The 11,967-nt window shown below is 53.7% G+C and overlaps 1 protein-coding gene and 1 pseudogene across 1 annotated transcript in view; one reads left to right on the top strand and one right to left on the bottom strand.

Annotated features, from left to right (window-relative positions):
- Positions 1–420: 420 nt before the first annotated feature.
- LOC136564487 (protein FAM32A-like) lies at positions 421–980 on the bottom strand (annotated as a pseudogene).
- Positions 981–2,357: 1,377 nt separating this feature from the next.
- The window catches only part of CUX2 (cut like homeobox 2), a 62,791-nt gene continuing 53,181 nt past the window's right edge, over positions 2,358–11,967 (top strand). Inside the window, 2 exon segments of the mRNA XM_066562121.1 lie at positions 2,358–2,408; positions 2,410–2,451. Coding sequence (XP_066418218.1) covers positions 2,385–2,408; positions 2,410–2,451 — 66 coding nt within the window. The 5' untranslated portion in view covers positions 2,358–2,384.

Here is an 11,967-nt window from a genome sequence, read left to right as displayed (position 1 = left end):
TGAACTCAAACTCTGCTTTTTGGTGGAATCCCAAGAGCCCAGCAGCAGGGTGATAGCTGGGTAGTGAGGGGCTGCTTCCTCCCCAGCTTTGTGCAGAGAGAGGCCCCAGCAGGGCAAGATTTGCTGCAGTTTTAGGAGCAGTGAAGGACTCCAAGTGACCACTGCAGGAGCACTGGTGGCTTTGCTGGTGTCCATGCTGCCCCATCTCCCTCCAGCCCTTCTGGGAGCACAGGGATCCACCTCAGCCCAGAGGAGACATTGCAGCATGTTTGGTTTTAAAAAACAAGCCTATAAATTAAGACAGAATAAAGTCATAAAAGCTCAGACAATTTATTAGACAATATGGAGAAAAGACAGATTTACATGGCTTGATACAAACAAAACACAACTCCAGCTCCAGAGCCGTGAAAAGCAGCCTGGTCATTTAGTCCAGCTGCCTTTGGGAATGTCGTGGTGCTCAGTCAGAGTATCCAAGTGCCTGTTGAACTCCTCCACTCACTGCTTGTGGGTTTTTGATGCTTTCTTCAGGATCCGCTCCATTTGCCGCTTCTCCTGCATCTTCTCGAAGGCCGCCTGTGCCGGGGTCCGCCTGTCCAGCCCGTGCTGCTTCTCCTCCTCCTCTTCCTCCTCCTCCTGCTGCTTCTTGCTGCTCACAATCTGCTCCAGAATCTGGGCCTTGTCTTTTGCCTTCTTCTTCTTCTTCTTCTTCCTCTCACCGGCCCCCAGGGCCCTGGCGCTGCCCTTTAGCTGCAGCGGAGTGCGGTGCACGGCCTCGTAACCCGCCAGGGACTCACAAAAAGCCGCCTGCACACCACAAGAAGAGCCCTCCAGCTGGGGCTGCAGCCTTCCCTCCACACTGGGAAAAAATCCACACCTCCCAGGGATTCCTCCAGGGATCCCTCCGGAGTCCCCCTGGCAGTCTGGGGAATGCTCACCCCTCCTGGGGACTTTGGTGGGAAGGATGGAAGGCAGCTCTCCATCTCGAATCTGTCTGCCCTGGGCAAGGCAGGCCTGCCAATCCCACCCTTCTTGCCAACCAAAAAATGACAAAGAAGTCCGAGGAGGCTGGAAGTCCCAAAAGCTGCTGTGGACGAAGACCAGAGATCTCTGAAGCCAGGTGGTGGAACTTGCGTTTTATTGCAAAGGGTGTGGGGGCACTCCCCTGCTTGGAGCTGCCAGCCACAGCTTGGAGCAGGCCCGGGAGAACTAAAGAGAGTGGGAAAGAGAAAGAAGGTGAGAGGGTGGTAAAGAGAAAATGAGAGAGCAAGGAAGAGTAAAGAGAGCGAGGTTCCCGTTACAATACCATGAATCTTCTTCCGTGCTGAATATTCTAATTTTTTACTCCCGAGGTGGGAAAGACGCGTCGCCTGATGGCGGGAAACTTTTAACCCGGGGGAGTGGGGGGCGGGGCTAGAGGAGTACAGCCAATGGGATAGCGGGGAGGCGGGGCGAGGGGCGGGGTCACTCTGGGAGAGACCACCACGCTGAAACTTGGAGGGGGGGGGGAAAGGGGAAGACCATGCGGCGATAGGATACAAATAATGTGAACAGCGCAAATTACCGAACACCCGGCGCAAACAACTAATTAACTATTTAGTGCAATATAACAGAGGGGCAGCTCCGTCCTTTTCTGCTCAAAACTGAGCCGTGGCCACTGGGGCTGGGGTCCCTACAGCACAAACGTGGCACAGCCCTGCTGGGAGGCTTCCCCAGGGGATTGGGAATTAATTCTCCAAGCCCCTTGGATATTGGTGTGGCCAGTACAACAGGCTATGGGGCAAAGAGGTGTGGAAAATGTAAAGTTGTGGCGTTTTGGTTTGTTTTTTTTTTTTTTGGTGGAGAAGCAGAGAGGGAATTTCTGGGACAGGTGTTGTGAGTGCTCAGACGCTGCTGGCTGGGCTCTGTTCCTCTGCTGAAGTTGGTTGGATTCTTCGGAGCCATTGAGAAATTTAAAAACACAGCCCTAAACCAACCTGAATTCGGTGTATTTGTGAATTCGGGGTTTTCTGGCTGCGGAACGCTGGGAGCGTGTTTGCTGTAGCCATTCCCAGCAGGTCAAAGGTGCGGGAAGGGTCACATTAGGCGGATAAAAACCAAACAAACCTGGAAAAGTTTAACCGGCGGCTCCCGGCTGGCGATTATTCCAGCTAAAAAACCTTAATTTGGCCGGGAAAAAAAATCCATCTCCGGGGGGGGGACCCCGCGCCCCTTCCCGAGACTGAGACCCTCAGGAGGGTGTCCAGGAGCGGCGGGGGACGATGCTCGGGGGTGGCCCCGGGGGGGACAGGGGTGCTCCGGGAGGGAGCCCCATCCCTGCTCCCCCCGGTGGGGGCGGGCGGCCCCCGCTCCCTCCGCGCCCCTCCGCGCCACCGGGCTCCCCCAAGATGGCCGCCGAGGTGGGATCGATGGATGTGTCGATACCGGACACGGTTTGATGCCCGCCGGCTCCAGGTCGGTGGCGGCGGCGGCGGCGGCGGGAGGGAGGGAGGGAGGGAGGGGAGGGATGGGGGCGGCCGCCCGGATCACTCCCCCCACCCCTCTCCCCGTCCCTCCCTCCCTCTCCCCCCGCGCCCGCCCCCCTCCCTCCGCCCGCCCTTCCCCATCGATAGGTATCAGAAATTGATCCCCGCCGCCGCCGCTGCCGCCGCTCTTTGTTCGGCGCCGCCCGCCCGGGAGCCTGGAGCAGAGCATGGAGCAGCGCTAGCGGCGATGGAGCCGCGATGGAGCCCCGGCCCCCGCCCCGCCGCCCCCGAGGTGACAGCAGGGCCGGGGGGCGGCCGCCGCTCCGCCCCGGCGGGAGGGAGGGAGGGAGGAAGAGGAGGGAGGGAAGTTGCGCGGGATGAAGTTGCGGGGAGCGCGGCCCCCCTGCGCCGCCCCGCCAAGTTTGTGGCGGTGCCCGCCCGCCGAGCGGAGCCGCAGGTGCCCGCGGGCTGCCGAGTGTCCCCGGCGCCGCCCGCAGCGGGGGCGGCTCGGTCCCCGCGTCCCCCGGCGCGCTCGGGGCGGGCAGAGCCGCGCGGTTGCGGTGATGGATGCGGGGATGGCGGAGCGGGGCTGCCCGGAGCCCCGCCGCCCTCCCATTGTTATCCAGGGCCGGTGTGCGAGGCCGGTGCGGGGGCTCGGCCAGCCCTGAGCGCCGGGAAGGCGGTCGGTACCAGGCGGTGCTGCTCGGAGCGGGGATGGATGCGGCGGGGGGGCGGCAGCTCCTTTGTGGCTCCGGGCAGGTCACGGCCGCCGTATCCCACCGTGGTACCCTCGGTCTGTGAAATTCCCGGTAAGTCCTTTGTTACCGTGCGCGGGGGAAGGTTGCCAGGGGCTGCTGACAGTTTGTGACCTTAAATACGCACCTTAAATAGGAGGTGGGTAATTAACACAATGGCTCTCCCAACATAATGGGATGAAAACCCAACCTGGAGCCGCTACAACAACCGAAACGCGCATATCCATGGATATTAAATGGGTTTATCCCTGTAGGATATTCCGGAGTTTAAAATGCAGCGTGCTTCGGAGGGGAGTAAACAAATTGAAATGCGATTTATGGGGCTCCGGTACTGGATCAACAGTTCCAGCATTTAATGCATTTTGGCTTTTAAGCAGATTACGTGCTGCATCTGCGCTACGCGACCCGAAAAGTACCGCAGGTACCGCGGCCGGTGGGTTTGCCATGACTGCTCAGTTCTGGCATCGTGGCCGGGAAGGGATTACGGCTCTCAGCGCTTCGGATACAAAAGCGTTCCCCGCTAAACCGCGCTAATGACTTTTCCCGTGTGCGCGCAGCACCTTTATTTAAAGATAAATATTGGCAGCTACTTTGCCCTGGGTCTGTCGGGGGCGAACTTTGCTGGAGGGAGAGGTGGGCTGGGAGGTGGCGGCTCTCCTTCCTTCCTCCCTTCCTTCCTCCCTTCCTTCCTTCCTTCCCCGCCGTTCCGCCTGGCCGGTGCCTGTGGCTGGGTACGGAGCTGGAGAGGGAGCGCTGGGGATTGACTTCTGTCCAGGCAGCAGGATCGCGTTGGGAAAGGTGACCTTGTGCCAGCTTGGCCTAATGCCCTCCATTAAGAAAAAAAAAAAAATTAAAAAAAAAAAAGAAAGAAAACATGAGGAGGAAGGAAAAAAAATGAGAAGGCAAGCAATCAATTTATAATTCTTCCATCAATTTATAATTCTTCCAAGAGCTTTTTCCTTTTTTTTTTTTTTCCATCCTTTTTAATGGATGTGTCTGAGCAGCTCTGGTGGCCTGGGGCTGGCCGGGAATGGCAGAGTTTGAGCCGCCCTGATGAATGGTGGGCATATGGAAAACGCAGGGATAATGTGGCACTCGGCAGCGCTCGGATCGAAACGCGCTGAGCCCTTTTACGGCAGAGAGGCGCGGAAATGAGAAGAGATAAAATTCTATCAAAGATAATGCCAGACGTATTTCACCGGGTTATGAGATTGGTTTATTGTGTACATTACTAATGCAGTATTTTTTTACAGCTTTCTCGTGTGTGATAGGCAGAGCGGGATTCATACCTTCGTGGGGTTTTTGGGGTTTAATTTGCTTGGGGTTTATTGCGTTCTGGTTGGCACCGTGTGGATTTATGGGATGCTCCTTGCGCTGGATGCTGCTCTAATCCAACCCGTTCTGCCTTAAAAAAGGCAAGAAAATGGGCAAGAGTTTTGAGCTGCTGATTTGGGGTAATAAATACAACGGGCGGGCGAGAGCGATTAGAGCCATCTTTTATAAATGTCTTCACATCTCATTATGCAGATGAGCTCTGGCTACACGGCTCCGAGCCTTTGGTTCTCGTCAAATAAAATGTTCTTGGGTTTATTTTCTGGAATGCAAATGCTCTCTCCGTGTGCTGGAGTTGGGCAGAAACTTCGGCGGCTCTGCCGGGTGTGGAGAGCCGGGAGCCTCCGAGCCTGGTCTGGTTCATGAAATGTTTTTGCTGTTTAAAGTTTAGGGGAGAAAAAAAACCCAAAAAAACCAAAAAAGCCAACCCACAACTGTGGATGTGATTAAAATATTATAACCTTATGATATTCTGAAGTGCATAAATTTTACATATCAGCTACAGAGGGAGTTTAGACATCCATTAAATGATATGACAGCTTGACTTATCTAAATGTGCATCATTTAACAATGTGTCAAAATTCTGCTTTATATAGACGACAGCAGTAAATAAGCTATCAGTCCTCTTGGCTGGAGCTTAATTCCTGGAGCTTGGACTAATAAACTTAGCTGCATTCTTGTGGAGCAGCAGGAGAAACCTGGGGGGAGGCTGAGGTGCTTCTGGGGCAGCTTCACCTCTGTGAATGCCCCTGGTGCTCTGGGTTTTTAGGGCTCTTATGGAGAGACTGGTGGCACATTCCAGTTTGGTCCAGCACCCAACACCTTCATCTCCATCCCTGCTGGAGGGTGGGATGGTGGCTGTGGCCACTGTGCCCAAGGGAAAGCGTGAGGAGCCCAGGGAAGCTCTGGGTGCCCCCATCTCAGGGCGATTTTTGCCTTTCCAAGCTGAAATCTCTGGTTTTGTGAAACTGCAGTTTGTGCCCGGGGCTGGCTGAGAAGCCTTGTGAGGCTGGGAATGCAGTTTGTGCTTTCCAGTGGCTCCAGCTGCTCCTGGTGCAGTGGGGCGTGGGGAGCACTGGCTGTGGAATCATCTGGTTTGAACAATTAATCTGAATTTGGGCGCCAGAGCCAGAGCCTGGGCAGATGTCTGTCTCATGCTTGGCTTGGCTGCTGTCTGATGGCTCTGTGCTCCTCCTGGGAGCTTCCCCTGACCACAGCTCTTCAGGTGGCTTCTCCTACAGGGCTGTGCCCTGTTGGTGGGGACGCAAGTGACGCCTCTGTCCTTTACCTGGGGGCTCTGTGTCCTTAGGGATGCAGGGCTGGAAATGCAGCTGGCCCCAGGGAGGTCCAGCTGAACTGGGCACTGAAATGCAGCTGGTGCCCCAGCAAAGTTCAAACCTTGGTCATGGCAGGACTCAGGTGTCCTGGAATGTCACTGTCATTGACCACCTCGTGGCGTCCCCTTCCTCTGCCACTCCCTCCTTGGGACAGCCTGAGGTGACAATGCATCCCACCCCCCCAAATCCTTCATTAATACCTGGTATTTCTATTATTTCCAGTTTATATGTGAGGAGATGGGCTGTGTTTCTGGTCCCACCTGCTCTGGGGTCAGTATTGAGCATCACTGGAAAGTCAGGCTGAAGTTCCTGAAGTGAAATCTGATTTTTTTTTTTTTAATTTTTTTTTCTTGCTGAATAATTGAGATGCTGCCAGACAAGAAGAGCTGCAGAAAATGAGAGTTTATCTTTAGCACCATAGTTCTCACTTTAGAAACTGGTGACCCCAATTCCAGCCTGGAGAGTGACTTCTTCCCTAATTAATAAATCCATTAATTAATTGTGTGCGTGCTGCAGCCCATTAGAGATGTACATGCTGGCCTCCTGATCCAGTTTAGTGGATTGTCTCTGTGGCCTTGGAAGCAGGGGGGGAAAAAAGGGATTGTGACCACGAGGCAGCCAGGGGGACAGGGATAGAAATATAATTTGATTTTTGTGGGACTGCAGGGATGAGCACAAGCCCTGCCAGCCCCTGGTGGGTGTTCCAGCTCAGTGTGGGACTGAGTGGAGTGCTCAGGGCTGCTGTGCCCACTGAAATGGGGGTCAGCAGTGAGGGCTGAGGGTCGTGGGGTGCCTCTGGCGTGGATGCCCTGTGGGATGGGGAGCAGAGAGCCACCCCCAGGGCTGGGTGGAGAGGAATGTTGAAGCCTTGGGTGATCTGAATTATTATTTATGACCAGCTCAGGAAGCAGGGCACTCCCAGACTGCCAGTCCTTCAGGAGGCACTTGCTGAACTCGACATCCTCAGCAGAGCCTGTGGAGCTCGTGGTGCATCTCCCTCCCTGTGCTGGCACAGGAGCTGCTCCCCTCAGTTAATTTTTCTTGCTGTCTGCAGAGACCTGGAATGAAAATTCAGGCAAATTGTTGTGTGTGCTGGTCCCAGGGCTCCTGTTTTCTCTGCTGAATGGGAAGCTGGCTGTTGGCAAGAGAATCATCATCTTTAAATGCAGGAGGCTTTGCTTGCCTGTGGGTTTTAGGGGCTCCAGGGGCCCCTCTGCTCCCCCATTTTCCATTCCTGCTTTTGCTGGCTGGAGCAAATCGTTCTATTTGGGTTCCCAGAGGTGGCTGCATGCCCCAAGGGACAGCAGTGGTTCTTCTCCTCTCCTCCCTTGAGTGCTGGTGTAATCATGGTGTGCCACATCCCTGGCTGCAGGAATTCCCGCATCCCGAATTTCAGGGAATTATCCTGGGAGCTGCCAACAAAACACAGCAAATTGAAATTACAGGGCCATTGTTTGCAGGGAGGGAAGGTGAGCAGCAGCATCCTGCTCCTCAGCACGCCTTGAAATGGGATTTATTTAGGATTTGCAAGCCATGGGTGTGTGCTCCCTCGAGACAGAACCCACAGCGCAGCTCAGGGTGTAGCACATTCCCACCCTCTGTGATTGGAAAAGGCACATTAGAGGCATCCATTCCCCCCCAAATGCCTGGGTGAAGTTTCTCAGAACATTTTGTACCATCCTGCTCCTATTACCGAAAGATGTAATTCCCCAACTTGGGAGATAATAAGCAGGTATTGACTTCTGCTGGGGTCATTATCAAGATTTATTCAGTCAATATGGCTCCTTGGGTCAATAAATCTTGAGGTTGATAAAGGAGGAATATATACTTGCAGACTTTATTAAAAAGTTTTCCCCTTTTGTAACACTTTTTTCCTCTGTGTTGCAACAGGATCTGTGACTGAGTTTTCTTTAATTACCTTTTTTTTTTTCTTTGTGGTGCACGTTTTCCTGCAGCTTTTGGGCTGTCTCTCCAAGACAGCACGATTTGGGAAGCAGGATTTGGCCCTGTGCTGGCTCTGGTTTGCTGGAGATCCCTTTTGTGCTGTGATTCCCCCTCTCCTGCCTTTGCTGGGTGAGGATTTGGGGGAATGGGGGCAATGTTCAACATTCCCAACATTGGTGGCTTTTTTAAGCTGAGTTCCCTGGTTGCACCAACACCTCCTTCCAAAATGGATTTGGTGCCTTTTATTCTTTAACACGGCCTTGCTGTTTAATCATTTTTTTGCCTATTTTGGTGCAGCACTAAGTGATTTCCCCAAAGCTGCCCCAGCACCCCGAGCATTGACTTTGCTGTGGTTTAGGCGAGCGTGGGGCCGATTTAATATTTAACTCTCAGCGTGTGCCTGTGCCAGCCAGTCCTCCTGCAACACAGATTCCCAAAAAAAGTAAATAACCAGTTTGAACCCCGGGTAAATATTCCTCTGGTGGGAGCTGAGCCGTGCGTCAGCCGCTCCGAGCGCGCCGCCGTTGCCTTTGGTAACGCTCCCGTGGTTTTACACCAAAGTCAGGACCTCGAGCATCCTTTGTTTTCCTCCGTCAGGATAACATAATAAAGTATTACCTGGTGCTGGCAGCAGGGCTTGTAATGTGTGCTGTAAGCACGGAGCAGAGCCGGGGTGTTATTGCTCAGCCTGGCTGCAGAGGACATTTATTCCTTATTAATCACGCTGACGGGGAGAGCTGCCTCCGTCTGCGGCTCTGCGAGTGCTGCGCAAACATCGCTGCATCCCCGCGAGCTGGGGCATCATTGCCCCTCCTGTGCCCTCAGTTTCTTGGCTGAGGGAGGAGCTGTGGGCTCTGTGGGGGCACAGTTTGGGTTAAAAGCCCCCTGTGATGCCCGGCGTGGTGGAGGATGGTGGTGACCCCCATGGTGTAGATATCCCTCAGGATGGTGGGGCTGAGCTCCATCCAGGGGAGGGTTAGGTTGGGTATCAGGGAAAGGTTCAGCCCCCAGAGGCACTGCCCAGGCTCCCCAGGGAATGGGCACAGCCCTGAGGCTGCCAGAGCTCCAGGAGTGTCTGGACAACACTCCCAGGATGGAATTGCTGAGGTGTCTGTGCAGGACCAGAGGTTGGTTGGTCAATGATCCTTTTGGGTCCCTTAAACTCAGGACACCCCATGATTCTGTGAGCCTGTGGGGTCTCTCCCCAGAGCGGCTGCTGATGCCACATTTGCCATGCCAGGATGGGATGGGGTGGGATACTATGGGATGGGATGGGATGGGATGCTGTGGGATGGGATGGAATGGGATGGGATGGAATGGGATGGGATGGAATGGGATGGGATGGGATGCTGTGGGATGGGATGGGATGGGATGGGATGGGATGGGATGGGATGCTGTCGGATACTATGGGTTGGGATGAGATGAGATGCTGTGGGATGGGATGGGATGAGATGCAGTGGGATGGGATGCTGTGGGATGGGATGGGATGCTGTGGGATGGGATGGGATGCTGTGGGATGCTGTGGCTGCGCCGCTCCTGTTGCCTCCTCTGGCACCAGCGCTGGGCTGTGCTTTGTTGATGCCAGCCCATCCCAGCTCCTCCCAGCCCCGTTCCTGGCACAGCTGAGGGCTGGAGGGTGCCCTGCCTGGCGGGGCTGTGCCCTGGGCACGGCTCCAGCTCCAGCCCAGGCCAGCGGCTCCGCTCGGCGCACGCCGAGGCAGCGTCTCCTGCCGCCGCGCTTTCCTCTCAAATAAAAGCAGCTAATTAACATTATTCTTTAATTATTGCCTTTATCAACAAGGGGTCTGGTTTATACCAGCAGGATAGTCGCTTTCCTTTCCACTACCCAAGCGAATGCTTCAATTCCTGTTGCTTTTGAAATGAATTTGATGTCATCTGCCCATTGTCACTTAATGGGGACACTTGGGTAATGATTGTGAGCTCCAGCCCTGTTAGCAGCACTGCGAGCGTGTAATTTAGCCCCTTAGGCAACGGTACTTTTGAAATCTCTGGATAGTTTTGAACTCTCTGTTCTTAATTAAATATGCAATTTTTCACGGTAACCAGGTTAATTCTTTTGTGTTGTGTTGTAATACTGTTAGGAATTTTCATAGTTCTTATTAAACATTATTCAGGCATTGTGAATTCCATAATTAAAAAAAATGAAAAGAACAAAGCTTGATTCACTTCTTTCTTTTCCCTGGTTAATTTATCAAATGAATTTTGCAAATTTTTCTTTTTCTCCCCAGACAGCGTGCCAAGTGTTTTAAAGGGGAAGGATTTAATTGCTCTGTAGGGATTGGTTGGTTATGAAGGATTTGGCTGTTTGATTAGTAAACCCTATTGGGAATGGTTTAATGCTCCATGATCTTAAAAATTGTCTGATTGTGAGGCTCTCCAAGGATGTTTTCTCTCTTCCTCGTGTAGGAAAAGGCTTTGCACAAGTGTGATTATGAGATGGGGAGGAGGGAGCCGAGGTCGGAGCTGGGTGATCTGGGCTGCCCTGGCCAGGAGGAGGAGGAGGAGGAGGAGGATGGTGAGGCAAGCCAGGAGTTGTTCCCATGTATCCCTGCAGGTTGTGGGAATGGATCCCTGGCTGGGCCAGGATGGGCTGGATCCATCACTCAGTTCCTCCTCCAAGGCTCACTGCCTGTTTTATCTCGTAATATAATGGAATTTGATGGAATAACTGATTTATTAGGAGGCAAACCCCTGCTGTGCTCTCCGTGCCTGGATCCCTCTGGTATCCCTGGGATCCCTGTAAGGATGTGGCTGGGGGATCCCTGCAGGCTGGACATGCACAAGGAGGGATGTGGGGGTGCAGCTGCTGGGGGTTGGATCCAGGTGTACCCCAAAGCAGGGGGATCCCACCTGCTCTGACTGTGGAGCCTGGGGCTGCCCAGCCAGGAGTATTTATCCAGGCAGGCTTTTAAAAAGGATGAAACCACTCAGTGTCTGCTGATTTTCTTGTCCCCTTTGGACCCAGAACTGATGGAGGTGATGTCTGTGCACTGATGTTGGGGCTGCAGGGGTGGGCTGTGGCTCCAGTGTGCCAGGAAGGGCACAGTGCTCCAAAATCCCTGCTGGGGAAGAGCCTGGGCTTTCCTTCCAGAGCATCCAGGAGCCTCCCCATGGGCACTGTTCTGTGTTGTTTTTAAAGCCCTTTTGGATTTGATATAGAGGAAAAAAAAAGGTCAATATTTGGTGGTTTTAGCCATATGGTGCCAGCTGGGCTCCCCCTGATGTTGTGGGGTGAAGGATGGTGGGGCCTCACTATTAAATACCAGAAGAGCAGCGTGGTGCAGGCACCCCGTGGGATTTTGGGGGGAGCAGGAGAGGCTTTGGAGCATCCCTGGGAGGTGCCTCTGTCTGGGAGCTGCAGCCCAGCCAGGATCGATCGTGGCCAGACTGAGGGGGCTCCCCAGGGGTTATTTGGGCTTTAAGGAGAGGTCAGAGAGTCATTACACTTATAAATATATTACTGTTTAAGAGAAGAGCTGTCATTATCTTTGAACTTGGTTTATGTGGCGCCAATTTTTCCCCATTCTGATTCCAGCCAGGAGGATCAGCCAGGCTGGGGCAGCACCTGGGCAGCCTGGGGGAGGAAATAAAGGATTCAGCAGTGCTGGGCAGGGGAGCTTTGCCTCAAAAAGCTTTAGAGTCTGTGCTTAAAACTGCTGCTTTCCCCCAAAACTTGGAGAAAGGTGTTAGTTTGAGAACCAAATGATGCTGTGGTGATGCAGCTGGCAGTGATCCTGGGCTGGAATCTGTGTCAGAGCTGGAGTTTCTCTGCATCATCATCATCATCTTTTGGGTGTTTTTGGGGAGGGACAAGTCAGCAGGATGAATGCCCTGGTGTGACCAGGTGAGATTGTCACCAGCCCACAAAGAGAAATCCAAGGTGCCACCAAGCTGTGGCATCACCCCATGGCAATGCCCCCATTGCTGCGTTGGGCAGCATGGGCAGGGATGCCAATGGGGCTTAAAGATAAGGATTTAAATCAAAATAAGTCCCAGTTATTCCCCCAGTTTTCCTGTTCCTCATGGCTGAGTGAGGCACTGAACGAGCAATGCTGGGCTGTGGCTGAAGCAGGGACCATTTGCTCTGCTGGTGACACAGGCTTGGAGCAGAGACCA

This window comes from Molothrus aeneus, chromosome 18 (assembly GCF_037042795.1).
Source record: "Molothrus aeneus isolate 106 chromosome 18, BPBGC_Maene_1.0, whole genome shotgun sequence".
Lineage (NCBI taxonomy): Eukaryota > Metazoa > Chordata > Aves > Passeriformes > Icteridae > Molothrus > Molothrus aeneus.
This window is presented reverse-complemented; position numbering and strand designations above follow the sequence as displayed.